At 38.1% G+C, this 23,293-nt stretch overlaps 1 protein-coding gene across 3 annotated transcripts in view; it reads left to right on the top strand.

Moving 5' to 3' along the window:
• GPBP1 (GC-rich promoter binding protein 1) overlaps window positions 1–23,293 on the top strand; it is a 68,175-nt gene that overhangs the window by 20,524 nt on the left and 24,358 nt on the right. For all 3 annotated transcript variants that reach the window (XM_043488552.1, XM_043488550.1, XM_043488551.1), the window contains exon 3: window positions 12,940–13,059. In XM_043488552.1, the coding sequence (XP_043344487.1) occupies window positions 12,997–13,059 (63 nt within the window). In that variant the 5' untranslated portion in view covers window positions 12,940–12,996. The remainder of the gene's footprint in view (window positions 1–12,939; window positions 13,060–23,293) is intronic.

The following is a 23,293-nucleotide window of genomic DNA, read 5'->3' as shown; positions in this document are numbered from 1 at the left end:
TCAGGTTACCCACACTTCTGTGTGATTTGGCTTTAAATTAGAGATGCCCATGGACACCCCTCCCACCACCACCAGATCCCCCTGCCACCCCCCAGGTTCCATATTTTTCTGTAACGGTTTACAGAATGCAAGAACACACTACTGTTACTGGTTTATTGTAAACGATATTCTAGAAGACACAACTGAACAGCCAAATGAAGCGGTACATAGGGTGCTTTCTGGAATAGTCCCTTTGGAGTTTGGGGTATACCACTGCCTCAGCAAGTAGGCACATTCAGCAACCTGGAAGCTCTGCAAACCCGTTCTTGGGTTTTTACAGAGGTTCTAGTACCTAGGAGTGAGTGATTAAATCACTGGCCCTTAGTGATTTGTTGCGAGTTGCCCAGTAGTTCTTGAAAATTTTGTTTCTGGTTTTCTGTCAGTAAAAAGTTTTCATTTGTAACACACATGCACTAATGGACACTGCACACAAATTTTAAGTATGCAGTGTGAACACCCCATATTAGCACCATTTACTAGGAACCCCAAATTTTTTGTGTTCTTCTCATTTTCTAACTTTGAAATGTTTTTCATCTTCCGTTTCTCAGTCTCCTTACCTCTTCACATCCAGTCCTTTGCAATCACCCTCCTGTAGATTGTGTTTCTGCAGTCTCCGTCTGTCTCCCTCCCTCCACATCATTTCCATTGTTACTACCCCCTTATTCTTTTTTTTGTTTTGTTTTTTTCTTTAATTGAAGTATAGTTAGTTTACATCCTTATTGTTTATTTTATATATGGTGGTGTGCATCTTTTAATACCATAATCCCAGTTTATGCCTCCCATTCACCTTTGCTCACTGTAAGGTTTTTCTATGAGTCTATTTCGTAGTAAATTCATTTGTACTACTGTTTTTTAGATTCTGCATATAAATTATATATAATATTTGTCTTTCTCTGACTTATGTCACTTGGTTAGATAATCTCTGGGTCCGTCCATATTGCTGCAAATGGTATTTCATTCTTTCTTATGGTTGAGTAATATTCCTCTGTGTGTGTGTGTGTGTACATGTTCTTTATCCTTTCATCTGTATGGATAAATGTCTATGGTTGCTTCCATGTCTTGGCTATTGTAAATAATCCTTCTATGAACATTAGAGTGCATACATGCACTCTTTTCGAATCACAGTTTTTGTGTTTTCCAGATGCATGCCCAGGAGAGGGATTTGCTGGTCATACAGTAATTCTCTTTTAGTTTTTAAAGGAGCGTCCATACTGTTTTCCACAGTGGCTGCACCAATTTGTATTCCCAGCAAGTGTGTAGGAAGGTTTAGTTTTCTCCACAACCTCTCCAGCATTTGTTATTTCTAGACTCTCCGATGATGGCCCTTCTGACCAAGTGAGGTTGATAACTTGTTGTTTTGATTTGCAGTTCCCTAAGAATTATTGATATTGGGCATCTGTTGATGTGCTTTTTGGCCATTTGTATATCTTCTTTGGATACGAATATCTCCAAATATGGAGGACAAATATCTATTTAGGTCTTCGCCCATTTTTTGTTTGGGTTTGTTTGTTTTATGTTATTGAGTTGTATAAGATGTTTGTGTATTTTGGAAATTAAGCTCTTGTTGCTCACATTGTTTGCAGTTATTTTCTTACAGTCTATAGGTTGTCTTCATGGTTTCCTTTGCTGTGTAGAAGCTTATAAGTTTTATCAGGTCCCTTTTGTTTATTTTTGTTTTTATTTCTGTTGTCTTGGGAGACTGGTCTAGGAAAACACTGGTACAATTTATGTCAGAATGTTTTGTTTATGATCTTTTCTAGGAGTTTTATGGTGTCATGTATTATATTTGTCTATAAGCTATTTTGAGTTTGTTTTTGTGTGTGGTGTTCTGACTTCATTTATTTGCATGTACTGTCTCCTTATTCTTGCTCTCTTTACTTCCATTTTTTATAAGAGAGCTTTGAGTTTGGCTTTTATATTACAGTTTTTAGAAAATTGAAGGAAGCTAGTTCTTTTCCACTGAAATTGAACTCATGGACAGTTCTTTAAAGTTTTTTAAGTAACACAACTATTGAAAACTTCTGTTATGAGTGAGTTGGTAATGGGAACCAATACCTTTACTCGCAGGGTGATTTTCTGAATCCTCCCTGCCCCCTTTATTTTACAACAAACTATACCAGATTTATTTTTTCTAAGCACTTTTCCAGACATACAGTTGTAACTTTAAAACTTCTGAGTGCTTCCCTTGCCTGCTGAATTTAGTTCCAATTTCTCATTCCTATGAGCTGCTCAAGGCAGTACTTAGTGTCCCCAGAGTATTTTCTCTACTTAGTTTTAGATATACTGGCATGTTGAATGGTGTTGGTTGACATGTTCATTACTGGGTTGATGTGTTGAGAGTCTGTTGACTAGATTCATTAGTTCAAATAAGTTTGTAACAGAATGACTTAGTACCACTGAGAAAGGAAACCCCCAGTAGTAGTAGTTGTTTTTTAAATTACTTATTTTTGGTTGTGCTGGGTCTTTGTTGCTGCTCATGAGCTTTTGCTAGTTGTGGCGAGCAGGGGCAACTCTCTCGTACTGCTCAGGCGTCTCGTGGTAGATTCTCTTGAGAAGCACAGGCTCTGGCATGTGGGCTTCAGTAGTTTCAGCCCTCAGTCTCAGTGGTTGTGGCCCACAGGGTTAGTTGCCTGCATTACATGGAATCTTCCTGGACCGGGGATCAAACCCATGTCCCCTGCATTGGCAGGCAGATTCCTATCCACTGGGCCACCAGGGAAGTCCCCCAGTGTTTTAAGAGACCTGTTCATAAATATTCTGTGCTTACTCTAAATTATTCACACAAAATGGTTCCTTCAGGTTTTTTAAGGTGTGGGGACAGACAAGGAGAAAATGATAAATTCCATTTCCTTTCTGTGTCCGCGCCAGAGAGTGTAATTTTGTTTTCTGCTTAATTGAAACAAGACATTAAACGTTATGGTTTTGTGTCTTAGGCTAAATATTGAACATTTTAAATAACAAGATCTTTAAATCTTAAGGGATGGTAATTTAAAAGCTTCTTGGTAATTCTAATTTATAATACCATTTTTTTTAAACATTCTACATTATATGAAACATTGTCAGTTGTATCTAAGAAATTATATATATATATATTTAACCATAGTCATACATCATTCTGTTTTTTTCTCATGTTGATATTCCAGTTGAACTAAGTCATTTCTGGGATTTTATGATGTTATAGCAGTGTTTTCTCAAACACATGGTTTAAGAAACCTTAAGGGTAAACCAGTCACCTCTGATCCAAGGTTATTTTACTTGAATAACTTAAATTTTTTTATATTGACACATATACAGATAAAGTACAGTGCAGAAATTTCATGAGTTTGTACAATAGGACTTGAGGACGAGTTGTTTTGGTTACTTTCTGAAAATACATTTTGGAGGGGGCAGGTTTGTTAACTTTGTAAGTAATTTCTGTGGGAAAAAGTTTGAGAAATATACTGATAATGAACAACGAGCATGGTTTTGAGGCAGGAAGATTTGAGTTCATATTGTAATGTAACAGGCTCTGTAGTTTTGTTGTTGTTCAGTTGCTAAATTGTGTCTGACTCTGTGACCCCATGGACTGTAGCCTGCCAGATTCCTCTGTCCATGGGATTTCCCAGGCAAGAATACTGGAGTGGGTTGCCATTTCTTTCTCCAGTGGTTCTTCCTGACCCCCAGGGATCAAACCTGCTTTCTCCTGCATTGGCAAATGGATTCTTTACCACTGAACCACCTGGGAAGGACCTAGTCTGGGGGTAAATTATTTATCTCTTCCTATTTTGCCCCCTCCCCCCTTTCAGAGAACATATATAAGCTGATGCCACATATATTTTTTTAAAGTTTATCTGTTTACTTTATTTGAACTCTGATAATATGGGCATTTTTTTTTTAATGGCAGAACATCATTTTTTTCCCTTAAACTGCATTTTCTTTTGACAAGGGAGTTAAAATACTTTTGCACGTGGATTTTCTGTGGGCCAGAAATTTGGTAGCAGTTTAGCTGAGTGGTTCTGGCTTCTTCTATGTCTTTCATAAAAATCTCAAAGATTGCTGTCATTTGTAGGCTTGACTGGTGCCTAGAGGGTCTCCTTCTAAGAAGGTGTTCCTCTTTGGGCTAGCAGGTTGCTGCTGGCTGTTGTCTAGAGGACTCAATTTCCTTTGCATATGTAGATCTCCAGCTGTTTGCATGGCAGCTGCATTTCCAGAGGAAGTGATCTGAGAAGAAAGGTAGGTAGAAGTGTGCAGTGCCTTTTCTGACCTAATCTCAGAAGTCACTTCTGCCACATTCTTTTCATTAGAAGCAAGCTGTTAAGTCTAGTCCACAGTCCAGGGGTGACCTGGATTGGGAGGATTCCCCTGGAGTAGAAAACGGTAACCCATTCCAGTATTCTTGCCTGGAAAATTCCATGGACAGAGGATCCTGGCGGGGTACAGTCCATGGGGTTGCAAAGAGTTGGATGGGGCTGAGTGATGGAGTGCGCGCGCACACACACACACACACACACACACAGTTTGCACTTTTCTCTGGTTAAATACTTCAGATGGATAATTTGGTTATACCTTAACTTTTGAAGGATATGAGGCAGCAACTTTGTTTCCATTTGTTAGCTTGTTAGCTGTTAAAGAGGGAAGACTGCCATTTTGAATCTAGTGCCTTCAGCAGTGTTTAGTGCTTGTTTTTGCTTACATTGGCTGTTTAGTAAATGAGCTGATTTGAATTAAATTTTATTCTATGTAGACCATATTGTTTGCAGTATAGTTCTAAATTAAAATTTATCTTTATCAGCCCTTTAAAAAAGATCTCATTCAGGGATGACTTAAACTGTTCAGTATTGTGAGCTTGAAAGAGAAGCTCAGTGAGTAAAATTTTGTTTATAGAGTAAGGGTTTTTTTGTAGTGGTACATTTTGTATGAAAATTGTTAGCTCATTATAAGTTTTGGAGTACTTCAGTTATGTTTTGTGTATTAAGCCTTTAGTAGTCCAAAATCTCGAGAATTGAAAGCATGCTGTTGCCAGTAATTTTTTTTTTTCCCCTTAAATAGAATTCTTTTTGTAGGGGTGAAAGTAGCAATTTTCACATGTAGCAATTTAACAAATAACAATTCTTATAAAATTCCTCTTCTGTTTTAATTTATTTTTTATTTTTATATGTAAGTAAAACAGAAAGGTTTTGAACAACTTAATAAGAGAGAAGCTGAGGGGGATAGGGGACTTAACAAAAAAAGGTTAAACAAGCCAATAATATGGAACTTTTTAAAGAATGGAAATTTCTAATACTCTAGATTTCTTGTGAAATTTGCTTATGTTTTATATTTGAGAGTCTAATCTGTAACTGAGAGTTTGATAACTAAGAAAAGATATTAGACACTGTTTCATAACTGAAACTGCAAAAAACAGTAGAGCAGTAGATTATTTTCCTATGTTTAGAGGTCATGTTCCTTAGGCAAGAGTTTTTTTGTTACTAAATATTACAGTATTTACCATCTTTTCCTGATTATCATTACTTTAAGTACTCATTTAAGAATAGTACTCAGCCTTAAGACCCGTTGAATCAGAATCTAGGGGAAGGACCTTTTACTTTTTATTAGGGAAATTTGGAAATCCCCTAGCGCTTACTCAATATTCATCAGACTTCATTAGTGTTATTGCAGTAGTGAAGCAGACACAACAGTGGAATAAGATGTCAGAGTATACTTTTCAAAAGTTATAAATATGAAACTTCCCTGGTGGTCCAGTGGTTAAGACTTCACCTTCCAAAGAAGGGGGTGTTCAGGTTCCATTCCTGGTTGGGGAGCTAAGATCCCACATGCCTTAGGGCCAAAAAAGCCAAAACATAAAACAGAAACAATATTGTGACAGATTCAACAAAGATTTTAAGAATGGTTCACATCAAAAAAAAACTTTAAAAAATGTTAAAAACATGACTTAAAAATATAGAATAAACGTCACAGCCTCATCATTTTTAAAAAATGATTAAAAAAAAATAACCTAATTCTTGAAGATTTTGAGCTAGTTGTTAGAGTACATATAATGTGTCTCATATAATGTTACCATCTCCAGGAGTTGGTGATGGACAGGGAAGCGTGGCACGCTGCAGTCCGTGGGGTCTCAAAGAGTCGGACATGACTGAGCAACTGAACTGAACTGAATGTCTCTCAAGTTAGTGTCTCTCCTGTTGAAGACAGGCTGTGCTTTGGTTAGGATATTATAGAAGTGAAATGGTGCCCTGTCTTGCTCATTGGCACACAATTTCAGTTTGTTCTTTACTGATGATACTCACTTTGATCTGTTGATTAAGGATTTCCCAGGCTATGTGCCAGGCCATTTCATTGCAAACTGTAGTAACTTTTTTTTTTGAGGTCCTTAGAAATTGTATAAATAACTTCTTCCTTCTAAAATTTTTCAGTTGTATATGTATTTATCTGGATTCATAGTGTTTCATTCAAGGGGTTATAATATAGCACATTTATTTATTTTTATGAGGTGAAAGACACATTACATGAAATTAACCATTTTAAAATGTATAATTCAGTGTCATTTAGTACAGTCACAACGATGTGAAACCAAGTTCCAAAACATTTTCATTACCCTCTAAGAAAAATCTGAATCCATTTAGCAGCCAGTCCCATTGCTCCTTCCCAGCAGTCCCTGGTTAGGTCTCTGCTTTTCATCTCTGTGGATTTGTCTGTTCTGGATATTTCATAGAAATTGGGATTGTACAGCATGTGATCTGGCTTCTGGATGTGTTTGGCAGCTTAGCATATTTTCATGGTTAATCATAATAGAATATGTCTTCTATTGAATACATACACGATTTTTTATTCATTTATCTATAAGTGGACATTGAGATGTTTCCACCTCTTGGCTGTTGTGAATAGATCTTCTGTGGACATCAGCATTCAAGTATTTTAGTATCCATTTTCAATTCTGAATGCAGTGGTATTGCTGAGTCATATGCTATGTGTTTTTATCTTTCTGAGGAATTATCAAACTGTTTTCCCCAGCACTTGCATCAGTTTACCTTCCCATTAGCAATGCACCAGGGTACCAGTTTCTTCATATATTTGACAACACTTGTTATTTTTTATATACTTTTAATTTTCATTTTTATATTATTTATATATATATAAGTTTATTTATTTTAATTGGAGGCTAATTACAATATTGTAGTGGTTTTTGCCATACATTGACATGAATCAGCCATGGGTGTACAGACACTTGTTATTTTTTTAAAACTAATTAATTTTTGGCTGTGCTGGGTCTTTTCTGCTCTTGGGCTTTCTGTAGTTGCTGCGAGGTGGGGCTACTCTTGTTGCAGTGGGCAGGCTTCTCATTGCCGTGACTTCTCTTGTGTTGTGGGGCACAGGCTCTAGGCATACAGGCTTCAGTATTTGTGGCTTGTAGCTTCGTTGTCCTGTGGCATGTGAATCCTGGACCAGGGATCAAACCCATGTCTCCTGCATTGGCAAGAGGATTCTTAACCACCGGACCACCAGGGTTGTCTAACACTTACTCTCTTACTATTTCTTTTTCTTTCCGCTTTCTTGGAGGGAGGTTGAGAAATGTCTGTTCAAGTCCTTTGCCCATTTTTAAATTGTCTTCAAGAACTCTGTATATTCTGAACACTGGACACCTGTTAGATAAAATTAGCAAATATTTTCTTCCATTCTGTTGTCTTTCCACTTTCTAGATGATATCCTTTGTATAGAAGTTTTAAATTTTAGTGAAATTCAAAGGTGCTGTATCTAAAATTCCATTGCCAGATCCAAGTTAGTGAAACTTTACCTCTGTTTTCTTCTGCTAGTTTATAATTTTAGCTTTTGTAGGTCTTTGATCCATTTTGAGTTAGATAGATATCAACAGGAGTTTATTGGGTATCCACGTGTGGAAGTCCATTTGTTGTGGTCTTAGCAGTTTGGTTTAAACAAAAAGTCAGTTGGCCATACATGTATGACTTTTTCTGGATTCCCAGTTCTGTTCCATTGGTTTATTTATCTATCCCTTACTCTATACCAGTAAAACATTGTTTTGATCATTACAGCTTTGTAGTAAGTTTCAAAATAGGGATATGTGAGTCCTGTAACTGTGTTCTCCTTTTCCAGTAGTGTTTTGGCTATTTGGGGCTCCTTGCAGTTCCAAATGAATCGAGAATGGCTTTTCTGTTCCTTCAAAAAGGGTTGTTGGAATTTTAATAGAGGTATGTTGACTCTGTTATTGCTATCTTAACAATACTTAAGTTTCCCAATCCTTGAACAAAGCATGTCTTTATATTAATTTAGATCTTAATTTTCCTGTAGCAGTGGTTTGTAGTTTTTAGTGAACAAATCTTAAAACTTCTTGGTTAAGTGTATTTCTGGATACTTTTTGAATAGACTTGTTTGTTCATTTCCTTTTGGACTGTTATTGCTAATGTATAGAAATGCTACTGAATTTTCTGTGTTGATCTTGTCCCCTGCAATATTGCTGAGTTTATTAACTCTAATAGTTTTCCCCACAGATACAGAAATCAGGGTTGATTTCTTTTAGGATGGACTGGTTGGATCTCCCTGCAGACTCTCCAGAGTCTTCTCCAACACCACAGTTCAAAAGCATCAATTCTTCCGCGCTCAGCTTTCTTTATAGTCCAACTCTCACATCCATACATGACTACTGGAAAAACCATAGCTTTGACTAGGTGGTTATGTGTCTTGGTGTGAATCTTTTTGTGTTTATCTTTCTTGGAGTTCAGTTAACTTCTTGGATATGTATATTTTGTATCTTTAGCTAATTTGCTAAGTGTTTAGCCATTATTGTTTTCTTTTTCTGCCCCTCTTTTCTCTCCTTCTGAAACTTTTGTTATGTGTATGTTGGTATGCTCGATGATGTCCCACAGGTCTTTATTCAGTTTTGTTTTGTTTTGTTTTCTTCTAGCTCCTTAATCTGGTAATTTTAATTGACCTCTTCACTTGTCAGGTTCTCTGATTCTTCTTTCTGCTGGCTCAAATCTGCTATTAAACTGTCTAGTGAAATTTTCATTTCAGTTAACGTACTTTCTAGCTCCAGAATTTGTTTGGTTCTTTTCTGTAATTCTTATCTCCTTATAGATACTATGTTTGTTGAGACATTGTTCTGGTTTCCTTTAGCCCTTTGTATTTAAGACAATTGATGTCTGTTTCTCATCAGTGGCAGTTTCTGCTAATGTCACACCCTCCCCCCACCCCCCACCATGGGCTGTACTGTATTGTTTCTTTGCATGTTTTGTAATGTTTGTTAGAAAATCAAGCATTTTGAATACTGAATCAATAAGTTGGAGACTCTAGGAGTCAAATATTTTTTTCTTCCCATCGTTGGAGTTGCTTACCTCTTGGGTTGTGGCTGTGTGTACATTTAGTGACTTTTCTAAACTATTTCTGAAAGTCTGTATTCTTTGTTTTGGGTAGTTTCTGAAGTCTTTATCCCTCAGATTGTAATCACCTAGTGTTTTGTTGTTGTTTGAGAGAAATAATATTTTAGTAAAGTTTAATGCAAAAAATCCTTGGTGAATAAGAAGTTATCAGGCTCAGTATATTGTCTGAAGGTTGCAAATTTTTCACACATAGGCAAACAAGAAATCAACTTAGTGCTTGTAGCACAGCTGAGACAGGTTGAAGCCTTTAATAAGACTTTACTAAAGGTTTAGTGGTTATAGAAAGTAGTTTCAAGGCAATATAATAGTTTGTTTCAGCTGTCCATGGATATGGCTATTCTCAGAGCTCTTCAAACAAGAGCCATCGTTACCTTGTCCAGCTTATGTTTTGTTGCAGATATGTGTCTGGAGCCTAAAGGGAATAAAAACGAAAGAAAAGAAATAACTCTCCCGGTCTTTGTTTTATTGGATCTGTGTTAGGGCATTCTGTCTTTCCTTTAAATATTTATTTTTGGCTGCATTGGGTCTTAGTGTGGCAGGCGGCATCTTTGTGGCGCCTGGGCTCTTACTTGTGGTATGCGGACTCAGTAGTTGTAACTGTAGGCTTAGTTGCCCTGCAGCATGTGGCATCTTAGTTCCTCTGTTGTTCAGTCGCCAAGTCGTGTCTGACTCTTTGCGACCCTACAGACTGTAGCCTGCCAGACTCCTCTCTCCATGGAATTTTCTGGGAAAGAGTATTGGAGTGGGTTGCTGAGCCTGCCACCAAGGGATCTTCCCTGACCCAGGGATCAAACCCATGTCTCTTGCATCTTCTGCACTGCAGGCGGATTCTTTTACCTTTCAGCCACCAGGGAAAAATTTTTCTCCATTCCTGTGTTCTCTGGCTGGGGCTCTGTAAATTAAATTGAGGAAAGACATTAACAAGAGAAAACAAACAAGTTTATTAGCACGCGGTCACCTGGCTGTACCTCTCACCATCAATAACTCAAAAGAGGATGAGTAGAATCTGGGATCTGTATACCTAACTTCACAGGGGAAAAGAATATTTGTAGAAAAAAGCAAATGATTTTTGAGACAAAACGGATAACTCGGTCCTTAGGCGTTTGTGGCAGTGTTTGAGTGTGGTGCTGAATTTTTTTTTTTTTTCTTTTTTGTTCTCCCAAAAAGAGAAGATGAGTTGCTCCCGGAGAGGGGATTAACAAATTCTTTTGGCAGGCTCTGCATTTAGGTTGATAAGGAATTTTAGGAACTCACATGTCTTCAGCTCAGTTTTTCTTATATCAGAGTGGCTTGTTTTGGGGATGGCACATCCTGATCTCGTCACACACTTCTGTAAATGTTGTGATATTAACTAGTATTGCTCTTTACCTTTTTTCAGAACAGGAAAATTTATGCCATTAGCTATATATGCTTTATTCTCTATGAATTGATTTAAATTAGAATTCATACAGACACACAGAAACAAAGAGATAATAGTAGTGGTTTGTCACTTAGGAATAAGTTGTAGTGTGTAACTTACCATTTAGCCTTTGGTTTTCTATGATTCTTGGGGCTACTCTCTAGTTGCTGTGCGCAGGCTTGGTGTTGTGGTGGCTTCTCTGTTGCATAACGCAGGCTGTAAGGTGTGCAGGCTCAGTAGTGCAGCATACAGGCTTGGTTGCCTCGTGGCATATGGGATCTTTGAGGACCAGGGATCAAATCAGTGTCCCCTGCATTGACAGGCGAGTTCTTAACTACTGGACCACCAGCGAAGCCCTGATCATTTAATTGAGTATGTAAACATTTTCATTACCTTAGTGAGTTAACCAGTTTCTGTTTCTTGTATCTGACGTTTGTTGACCTTCCTTCCGCCCCTTCCCCTTTCCAGTACGTTGGATAGTAGAATAGGAGTTTTTTTGTAGTATCTTGAGAATTTTTATTTTAGGAAATACTTTGGTATGACTTAAATTCTGCCCTAGCACTTATATTTGAAAGAATTTTGAAAAAGGATGATTAGCAGCAGTATTGATAATTTTGCTTTTTAAAATTTCCCTTTTGAGGTTATTCTGCAGTTGTAAGTATAAGATTAGTAAATTTAGACATTAATGTTCAGAAAATTTGATTTCTTCATTGACTAATTTCTAAGCTCTATATTGAAATGAGTACAGTTGCCCAGTTGGCTTCTTCCCCATTTAAAAAAAAACCTGTGAATTTACTGTGTTTAGATTGGGCTGGTGACTTGAAATTTTTGATGCAATTGAGAGAGGCTTCCAAAAAGTTAAATTTAGAATGTAGAAGAATGGTGGATGCCCATTGTGATGATTGTAATTTTAAAAATCCTTTTAATTGTGAAATTTTCAAATATACATGTAAGTAGAGAGACTACTTAGGCACCTCCCTGTACTAAGATTTATAAACACACGGACAACCTTGTTTCAGTGACACCCATATTCCTTGTTTTTTTCCCCCTACAGCAAGTTCCAGATACATGGATTTAATTGCAAAGACTTCAGTATATGTCCTTTTATATACAGTTGACCCTTGAATAGCATAGAGGTTGGGGTGCTGTCCATCCACGCAGTTCAAAAGTCTCACTTGAGAAGTCAAAAAATCTTTACAGTTGGCTCTCCCCACTTGTTGCTCCACATCTTTGGATCCAACCAGCCTCAGGTCATGTGGTGCTGTTTTACATATTTAGTGAAAAAAAATCTGTGTATAAGTATCTCAGACCATCACGGTTTGAGACCTTACTGTTGAAGGGTCCACCATACCATCGTTGCACTAACAGTTACATCTACAGTGACTAATAATTTCTTAAAGTCATTTAATATTCAGCTCATGTTCAAATTTTGGACTGTTTCATAATTTTCACTTTTTGAATTTAGTTGGAATAAGGATCTATTTAAGGTCCACATGTAATTGATTGATCTGTCTGTGAAATCCATGTATTTGTTGAAGAAGCCAGATCATTTGACCTGTAGACTATCTTGTGATCTCCATTTGATGGGATTACTTCCCTTAGTTGTCCTTTAATTTATTATCTGTGTTGAATTTCCTGTAAATTGGTAATTAGATCAGAATTCAAATTCTGTATGGGGCAGGGGGGAAGAATATGTGCTGTGTACATAGGTAATGCTGTGTGCATCATATTGTGTCACAGCAGGAGACACTTTATAACTAGTCTGTGATAAGACTATTGTAATTTCAAAACTAAACTTCATTGAGGTAGTTTATAGTAAAATTACCCAGTTTTAAGTGCATAATTTGGTGAGTTTTAACAAGTGTCTACATTTGTATAATAACCTTCACCACAATTAAGATAAATACCCAGTTACCCTTGAAAATTTCTTTCTTCCCTTCGTAGTCATTTCCCTTCTCTCCAGGCTCTTTACCCTCCACTGTGCTGATCTGGTTTGTCACTGTATTTTTGCCTTTTCAAGGATTATAATTGAAATCTTATAGTAGTCACAACACTGTAATTTAAAGGAGGTATAAGATAACTTTGGCCAGGAACTATATAGATCTAATGCTTTCCACTTTTGTATGACAGGGACTTGCCATGAGGTGTTGAAACCTTGTTTCGCTGAGTTGGAGAGACTGGACCTAAATGGCGCAGCATGACTTTGCTCCAGCCTGGCTTAATTTTCCTACCCCACCATCATCAACAAAGGTATTCTTTCTTCATCTCTCTTTTCTTTTTGTCTTTCTGTCTGCTTTTATTTAGTTCATGTTCTACACAGATGTAGTTAAACTAAATGTTTAACTTAATGTAGTTAAACTTAATGTTTTGCAGAGAAACACCTAAACTTTCTTATTTCATACTTAATGTGTTGGTTTATCTATATATGTCAATTTTCAGTATACCATCAACATTCTAAACCATTTACTTCAAAAGTTGTCTTTTGTGCTAAAGTTCTGCATTTTAAAATTCAAACCAGTTAAATACATTGCACATTACTTTTGTGGCTTACCTCTCTCTGTACTATTCTTCTGATAACTAACTTTGCTTACTTTCCTATAGATAACGTTAAAAAATCAGAAGTTTTTAAAGTTTTTCCTTACAATTGGAAGACTTCTTTTTCAAATAAATGAGACTATGTGGCATATTACTCAATTTTAGGAGTTATGAGAACTTTGCAGTGTTGCTACATATCAGATGACTCACTGATTTTAAATGTTCATTTTATATAACCAAAACAGAACTTAGTGTATAAGACATGCTTGACATTGAAATTGTCATCCGCTTATAAGCCTTCCTGAGAGGGATGTTGAAATTGATTAGAATCAATCTATCTGGCTCCATACTGTCTTCCACTTTGTTTTTTCCATAGTGCAAGGGAATCAAGAGGGAGGTCTTAATCATCTGCTTACCTATTAGTCTCTACCATGCTAAGGCATTCATCTAGGACCTTTTGGGGGTCCAAGCAGTTTTTATAGAACAGTTTGCTGAAACAGCTTTTAGGGGAACAGTTTTATAATTTGCAGAGTTGTTCCCCAGTAAGGACTTGTCAGATCATAATATATTGGAAAAGTTGCATTGGGGGAGACACAGCATGTGAACTGACTTTATTTTATGCAGATGGATTCTCTGGAAGCCTCATTGACTTGTCTGTTTTCATATAGTGTGAGCCTAGACCCACTCCGGTACTCTGACCTGGAGAATCCCATGGATGGAGGAGCCTGGTAGGCTACAGTCCATGGGGTCACTAAGAGTCTGACACGACTGAGCGACTTCACTTTCACTTTTCACTTTCATGCATTGGAGAAGGAAATGGCAACCCACTCCAGTGTTCTTGCCTGGAGAATCCCGGGGATGGGGGAGCCTGGTGGGCTGCCGTCTATGGGGTTGCACAGAGTTGGACACGACTGAAGCGACTTAGCAGCAGCAGCAGCAGACTAGAATCTAGGATGCATTTTCTATTTTGTAGTATTTTCATTTGTGAATTTTGTAAAATGATCAAACATTTTATTTCATAGATTATAAAATGGGATCACAGTTGTTAGGAAATGGGAAAACCATTTCTTAGTTACAGACTGTTCGCCCGCCTTTCCTCTTCTATTTAGGTCTCTGAAATTTGCTTTGCTCTTGTTGTTTATGTGTATCCCACCCCACTAGTTGCTGTCAGCTATGCTTTTCCTGGATTCAGTTTTTTCTAGACCTACTTCAGAGCCTGGAAGCACATGAATTTGTTGCTTCTTCATTTCCTTTTTCTCTTTGAAATGAGTTAAGATTTGTTTTCATTTGTAAACATATCAGTAAAAATTACCAGCACCTGGAAAGTTAGTTACAAACATTATTGAGAATAATTTTTGTCTTCATTGAAGTGTTGATTAAGGTTGATTAAGATTGACTTTGTTATGTGTGGTGGCATTCTTAATGCTTTCTAGAACCAGACATTTGATCTGGATATAGGCCCTCATGAAACGAAGCCTTGATTTTGCCAATTCTAAATTTTCAATTAATTCTTATTTATTTTAGATTACCTACAGAAAATAATGTCAGTTTGAACTCTTAACTAGCAATATTTGAAATTATCTTCTTAGACCTTTTGCAAAGTGTTTTTAACAAACACAAATAAATACACACATCTTTTGGTATAATGACTTATACTGTCTATATCACTCAAAATCACTATTCCTGGGTTTTCAGTTATCATTCTTGTTTTCTGACAGAGCCCTTTTAATCTTATCCTGAATAAATGGGATAGTCATAAATAAATGTTGGGTTCTCTTTTTCAACTTTGTGTTACGTTTTTTCTTTATTATTTGAAGAGATGATAGGAGTACTTGAATTAAGGGTTAACAATGTTTTCAACACTGCATCTGAGCAGTTTTCTAAGGTATGTAGAATTTTAGCCCCATCATGTGGTGAAATTTTAAACTGCATGTGGTGGTTTCTATCTGTGAAACAGACATACTGGCATTTGAACTGTTCCCTAGGACCCAATGAGAAATTTTACATTGTGTTTTCATATGCACATAGCTGTAACTAAAAAGTCATTTATCTGTGTTCTTCTTTCTCTTGGGGTCTTTTTATTCCAGTCAAAAAAAAATGCTAAAAAAAAAAATACAAATTGCTACTAATTATGTGTCTTTTATAATGAGACCTCACCTGCAGTTTGAAAAATGGAATTGTAATTACTTTCCTTCAATAATGTAAGTAGTATCAGTTTGCATTGAAACTGTTTGCTTTTTAAACTTTAGGCTAAGAGAGGATGAGAAAATTTAGTCAGACTGGTAGCTGAATTCATTGAAACTTTTTTTGTTTACTAAGATTTGTTAACTGTTGATTCACATATTCTGGGAATCAGAAAATTATGCTATTATTTTTAAAAATTCAGAAAAATATTTAAAATGTGATAACTAATATTTCCTCGAGTCATTACTACATACCAGTCACTGTGTAAAGCGCTTTATAAGAAGGCAAACAAAAGCATAAAAGGTAAAATACTGTTCCCCTCTTCCATCACCCCCCCAGCCCATGTAAACAGATGGGGAACTGAGGTTGAGAGAGACAAGTAACTTGACCTGAAGTGCTTGAGTTAGCATAGGAACATATGTGTGCTTGACTTTAAATAATTATGTTTATTTAATAGCTTTCTTTTTTTGATTATTAAGAAGTAGACTAATTTTCAGAAGTGAAATACTGGGATGTTTTAATGTATATATCAGAATATAATTTTATCTTGGTTTGGGTAAGCAAATGAAATTGCTTTTTTTTTCCTTTAAGGATAGCATCTCCAATAATCTATTTCTGTAGTTAGTACATGGGTGTCTTCACTGCAGTGGCTGTGTACAGTTGACCCTTGAGCAATATGGGTTTGGGTTATTTATGTCCACTTATGTGGATTTTTTCTCCCCAATAAATATGTACTGTAGAACTGTGTGATCTGTGGATACTGATTTTGACCACGCGTAGAGTTGGCACCTCTAACTCCCTGCATTTTTCAACTGTCAACCTTAATCTTTTATTGAGTGAATCTGCATAGATTAATTGGACCTATTAATGGACTAAGTTGCAGGAATGCTTGGGCATCTCTTGAATGTATTTGTAGGGGAAGTTCCTAGCAGCAGAATCTGTGAATTAGGAAGTTTATACCTTTTGATAGATAGTGCCTAATTGCTGTCTAGAAATGTTGTACCAGTTTATAATCCTATAAAAATTTCATGGAGGGGGGCAGTTTTTTCACTATTGGCAATGCTGGCTATTGTCCCATTTTTTCATATTTGTGAAATTCAATGAAAAATGACACTTCATGGTTTTGATTTGCATTATTTAATTATGACTCAGCATATTTTTGTCTTAGGAAATGTTATTCATGTAACTTATTTCTTAGTGATTTATTTGTAATAGCTCTTTTCATATTGAGGAGTTTGTTGCGTATTCTGCATATATTTTCCTACAGTATACTTGTCTTAATAATTCTAAAAGAACCATGTGGATAGTTCTAAAGAAATATTTAAACGTACAGAGAACCATGGAGAATAAGTCACATCATAACATTTTGCAATTTTATCTTTGTGTCTCTTCTGGAAGTAAACAATTGAAGTCTGCTGTTGACTTCTTCACAGTCCTTTTTCTGTCTTCATTTTTTCCCCAGAGATATTCTCAGTGCCTGTTCTTATATTGTTACTAGCTATGTGAATATCAAAAGGAGTTTTCTGTATATGTAGAACATTAAATGATTAACATTTATATTCTTTTTTTTTTTTTTTTAAACATTTATTTTTATTCATTTGGCTGCATAGAGTCTTAGTTGTGGCATGTGGGATCTAGTTCCCTGACCAGGGATCGAACCCAGCCCCCCTGTATCAGGAGCGCAGAGTCTTAGCCACTGGACCACCAGGGAATTCCCAGCATTTATATTCTGAACCTTGTTTTTATATTTGTTATTTATAGCTTTTAGAATTCCCCCCATGTTGATACCTGCAGATTTGCTGTAATTACCTTAAAAACTCTGTTCCCGAGTCTCCTGCATTTCAGGTGGATTCTTCAGTCTGAACCACCAGGGGACCCCCAAAACTCTGTATTCTATTTTTTGCCTCTGTATCACACTGTGTTTGTCTCATTAAGTTGAGATTGTTTATATCGCTGGGAAAGATTGAGGGCAGGAGGAGAAGGGGACGACAGAGGATAAGATGGTTGGATGGCATCACCGACTCAATGGACATGGGTTTAGGTGGACTCCAGGAGTTGGTGATGGACAGGGAGGCCTGGCGTGCTGTGGTTCATGGGGTCGCAAAGAGTTGGACACGACTGAACTGAACTGAACTCTCTAATATGAATACTGTATTGACTGTTTTCTTACTGTCTCCTTGCATGCATGGATAAGAATTCTTTAGACTCCTGCTTCTCAGACTTTAATGGCTATGAAAATAACCTGGGAATTTTGTTAAAATGCAGATTCCAATTTCAGTAAATCTCTAATGGGGTCCTAGTCCTGACAGTCTTCAAAGTACTGTTGATTCTGCTTGTCTCTGGACCACATTTTGCATGGCAAGGCTCTGACCTATAGTTAAAAGAAAAATTGCTGGAATTCAGTTCCATACTGCTAATTTCTTTTCCATCTGGTATACTGATTTATACTTCTGTATGTTGTACATAACTATACTTTTTACTTTGTACTCTTGCCCTCTTGCCAAGACTTTGTCAGATTATCAGAGTTAACATTTTTGCCCATCTTTGTTATGAAATGTATTTTTACTGTTTCTTGGACATTGGGTTATATTTCTGTGAATTGCCTATTCACATTCTTTGTTCATTATTTCTTCTGGGCTGCCTTTCTGGGGGGAGTACTGGTTTGGCGGGGGAGAGAAAAAAGTGTGTGTGTGTATATGTCTGTATGTGATCTTTAACTGTTTTACGTAAAGTTGCATAGTTCTTTTTCAGCCACCCAAGTATTTCTCTCTCTCTCTACACACACACACACCCACCCACACCCACACATATTCAACTGCTTTATAGTAGTTCCTGTCTTTTTTTTTCTTTCTGTAAAAGTCTTATTTTTTTAGCTGTGCTGTCTCTAAGTTGTGGAATGCAGGATTTTTGGTCTTAGTTGTAGCATGTGTGATCTAGGTCCCTGACCAAGAATGAAACCTGGGTGCTCTGCTTTGGGAGCATGGAGTCTTAGCCAGTGGACCACCAGGGAGGTTCCTATTTGTTGCTATCTTAAATGCTATTTTAAAAAGCTTTCTTGGGACTTGGCTGGTGGTCCAGTGGCTAAGACTCCACACTTCCAATGCACGGGGCCAGGGTTCGATCCCTGGTCAGGGAACTAGGTCCCACATGCCACAACTAAAGATCCTACATGCACCAACTAAGACCTGGCTCAGCCGAATAAATAAATATTTAGAAAAAAACTTTCTTATTAAGTCTTTCTAGCATATATATTGTATCTTGTATTAGTGTTGTTTCTAGCAACATTGATTAATTTTTACTTTAATGTCTTTTGGAATTTTTAATGTGGAAAATCATTCATTCACAAATATCAGTTTTCTTTCTATATTTTCAATCCTGTTACTTGTGTTTCTTATTCATATTTTACTATGCTAGCTATATGTCAGAGTCTGAAAGGTCTGAAATTTTATCCTACTTTCAAGATAACTGTAACACGCTAGTTTGTTACTGTTTCTTGGATGCTGGCAGAAGATGAGACTTCCGGGTCTCATGAGACAAAGTGCATTATTAGCACAGCAGGCGGCATAAGCATGATTTGGCACTGGTTCTTCCTGTCCCTTAAAACCTCTGGGAGTTGACATGGAGCAGCCCAGGTATATGCCTCCCTTGTATATCTGCCACATTTATAAGAATACTGCTCTTTGTCCCAGAGTAGGACATTACCTGACCCTCGATATTCTCTGCGAAGATAACCCTGAGAAAAGGGCCATAGAAAGAGCTGTCAAGGCCTTGTGTTCTTGGCATACAAATAAGAACATGGAGGGATTCTGTGTCACATCTTTTTGCCTTTTCATACTGTTCATGGGGCTCTCAAGGGAAGAATACTGAAGTGGTTGGCCATTCCCTTTTCCAGTAGACCACGTTTTGTCAGAACTCTCCATCATGACCTATCCGTCTTGGGTGGCCCTACACAGCATGGCCCATAGTTTCATTGAGTTGTGGTCCCTGTGATTGGTTTGATTAGTTTTCTGTGATTGTGGTTTTTTTTCTCTCTGCCTTCTGATAAGGATAAGAAACTTGCTGACTGACTGTGGGGGAAACTGGGGCTTGTTCTGATGGGTGGGGCCATACTCAGTAAACCTTTAATCCAATTTTCTGTTGATGAGTGGGGCTGTGTTTCAAATCCTAAAAGATGATGCTGTTAAAGTGCTGCACTCAATATGCCAGCAAATGTAGAAAACTCAGCAGTGGCCATAGGACTGGAAAAAGGCCAGTTTTCATTCCAGTCCTAAAGAAAGGCAATGCCAAAGAAGGTTCAAACTACTGCACAGTTGCACTCATCTCACACACTAGCAAAGTAATGCTCAAAATTCTCCAAGCAAGGCTACAACAGTACAGGAATTGAGAACTTCCAGATGTTCAAGCTGGTTTTAGAAAAGGCAGAGGAACCAGAAATCAAGCTGCCAACATCCATTGGATCATAGAAAAAGCAAGAGAGTTCCAGAGAAACATCTACTTCTGCTTGATTGACTATACCAAAGCCTTTGACTGTGTGGATCACAACAAACTGTGGAAATTCTTCAAGAGATGGGAATATCAGACCACCTTACCTGCCTCCTAAGAAATCTGTTTGCAGGTCAAGAAGCAACAGTTAGAACTGGACAGGGAACAACAGACAGGTTCCAAATTGGGAAAGGAGTACGTCAAAGCTGTATATTGTCACCTTGCTTATTTAACTTATATGCAGAGTACATCATGTGAAATGCCAGGCTGGATGAAGCACAAGCTGGAATCAAGATTGCTAGGAGAAACATCAATAACCTTAGATACGCATATGACAACACCTTTATGGCAGAAAGTGAAGAACTAAAGAGCCTTTTGATGAAAGTGAAAGAGGAGAGTTAAAAAATTGGCTTAAAACTCAACATTCAAAAAACGAAGATAGATCATGGCATCTGGTGCCATCACTTCATGGCAGATAGATGGGGAAACAGTGGAAACAGTGACAAACTTTCCTTTGTAGCTCCAAAATCAGATGGTGGCTGCAGCCATGAAATTAAAAGATGCTTGCTCCTTGAAGAAAAGCTATGACCAACTTAGATAGCATATTAAAAAGCAGAGACATTACTTTGCTGACAAAGGAAGTGTGGTGTTGGAGAAGACTCTTGAGAGTCCCTTGGACTGCAAGAAGATCAAACCAGTCAATCCTAAAGGAAATCAATCCTGAATAGTCATTGGAAGGCCTGATGCTGAAGCTGAAACTCCAATATTTTGGCCACTGGATGTGAAAAACTGACTCACTGGAAAAGACCCGGATGCTGGGAAAGATTGAGAGCACGAGGAGAAGGGGACAACAGAGGATAAGATAGTTGGATGGCATCACCAACTCAATGGAATGAGTTGGAGCAAGCTCCAGGAGTTGGTGATGGACAAGGAAACTTGGTGTGCTGCAGTCCATGGGGTTGCAGAGTTGGACTGAGCAACTAAACTGAACTGAGGGATGCTCAGGGTCCATGATGATTTCCTGTCCCAACAGTCCATACATGTTGCAGCCAAACTTGAATTTCGCATGATTGTAGCCCTCTCAGCTACTCTGATTAATTTGACAGAGACTAGAACCAAATCCATTTAATTGTCTTACACAGCAATTAAGGCTACTACTACCAATGTCCCAAGCAACAGCGAGTGAGACCAGGATTTAGCCAGTTGTGAATAACTTATGGGGTACTAGTAAATGATTTTTTTCAGCCAACCAATATATGGTCTAAAGCCACTCTGTTATCCTTTAAAGTCCACTTAAGGGAGGGACTTCCCTGGTGGTCCAGAGGTTAAAACTGCACACTTCCACCACAGGGGGCATGGGTTTGATCCCTGGTCAGGGAACTAAGATTTCTTAGGACTGCCCCCCCTCCCAAAAAAAAAAAAACACTCAAGGGAAACTGACTTGAGATTTGGTATTATTATTACCTACAATTATAGAGGCAATACAGTGGGTCAGAAAGCAACCCTGATCCTCAATAGAAAACATTCTGTGGCTTATTCCCGCCCCCCCCCCCCCCAACCCACCTACAAAATGATTGATTCAATTTTCCTGGTATGTAACTATTCAGAGATTTGAATAGTTCTGCACCTGTGGTGTTGGTTGGCAACTTCAGTGTACATAACATATCCTCATGCACATCCTCGTGAAAAACAGATCTCACAAAACCAAGCATTGTTGCCTTGTTCATGTCGGTAGATTCTCGTCAACCTGGATTGCATACTGTGGTGACTCTCTAATCCTCTTTAACAACTGTGTCTTGGTATCTTCTGGTGTTCCATCAGTTCATCTAGTTATGGTGCTAGCTGGAAGAGGAACACATGCCGCCTTTTGGGCTGCAGCCTTTCCTGAAAGTCTAAGACAGTTGTCCTTAGCAGCAGGCAGAATCAACTCTTCATTAATAATACAGACCTTAACTTTAGCAATTTTTAGTTAGCTACTAAGAATGATGCTCTCAGTGCAGACACGTTTGATGAAGTGGAGGTCTTCAATAATTGCTTCTGTTCCTCATTATGTCTTTTTCTTTTGAAAAACTCCAGAGGCTTGTCTTTTAATGCAGGGTACTTGGGCTCCATGCGGTGAAGCAGTTTTGAAGGTTTCATGGCTTCTTTGGGTAGCCAGTCAGCACATATTAAACAAGGTAGACTTGGAGAATGTGAATCACCTGTTGCAGTGTACTTGTAATTTAAGTAGGATTCTTAAGTGCAGCTTTCTTTTTTGTTGGCAGTCTTAAGAGTCTTTTGCTGTTTCACCTGGGTCTTTCCCCACTTTTCAAAGAAGTGCTCCAGCAGTGTTTGTTTTCTTACTCATTTTGGCTAGGATTATCTTTTGTGGGGCTTCCTTGGTAGCTCAGCTGGTAAAGAATCTGCCTGCAATGCCAGGAGACCCTGGTTCGATCCCTGGGTTGGGAAGATCCCCTGGAGGAGGGCATGGCCACCCAGTGCAGTATTCTTGTGTGGAGAATCTCCAAGGACAGAGAAGTCTGGCTGTCTGTAGTCCATAGGGTCACAAAGAGTCGGACATGATTGAGCAACTAAACACAGCACAGCTTTTGTGGGCCTCCCAAAAAAACTGTGACCCAGACAAATGTGCGGGGTGGGAAGGAGGGATGGATGGAAGTGGTAAATAAAACAATGGGCAGGCCACACACAGACTAAAATAAGTGTTGGATTCTAACTTAAAGGTTTTCACCAGATGCAGCTGTACAGTTGAAGGACATCAACTCATTTGCCCCTATAAAGCCTGCCACCAGATGTGGCCCAGTTGTGACTTGACATTCACTGATAGGGTTTTGATGATAATCTGTAAGCAGTTGGTTTATTATGGTCTCTGTGCAGTGAGGAGTCCATACCTTGTGGCTCAGCTGGCAAAGAATCTGCCTGCAATGCGGGAGACCTGGGTTCAATCCCTGGATTGGGAAGATCCCCTGGAGAAGGGAAAGGCTACTCACTCCAGTATTCTGGCCTGGAGAATTCAATGGACTGTATAGTTCATGGGGTCACAAAAGAGTTGGACAGGACTGAGAGACTTTGACTTTCACTGCAGTCAGACCTCTGCTAATGGTAATCTGTATTTGCAGCTGCTCCCCAGTGCTACTAGCATCACCATCTCAGCTCCACCTCAGATCATCAGGCATTAGATTCTCATAAGGAGTTGAAACTTAGGTCCATTCTGTGCATGGTTCATGGTAGGGTTTGCAATCCTATGAGAATTTAATGCTTTCGCTGATCTGACAGGAGGTGGAGC

This window comes from Cervus canadensis, chromosome 16 (genome assembly GCF_019320065.1).
Source record: "Cervus canadensis isolate Bull #8, Minnesota chromosome 16, ASM1932006v1, whole genome shotgun sequence".
Taxonomy (NCBI): domain Eukaryota; kingdom Metazoa; phylum Chordata; class Mammalia; order Artiodactyla; family Cervidae; genus Cervus; species Cervus canadensis.
This window is presented reverse-complemented; position numbering and strand designations above follow the sequence as displayed.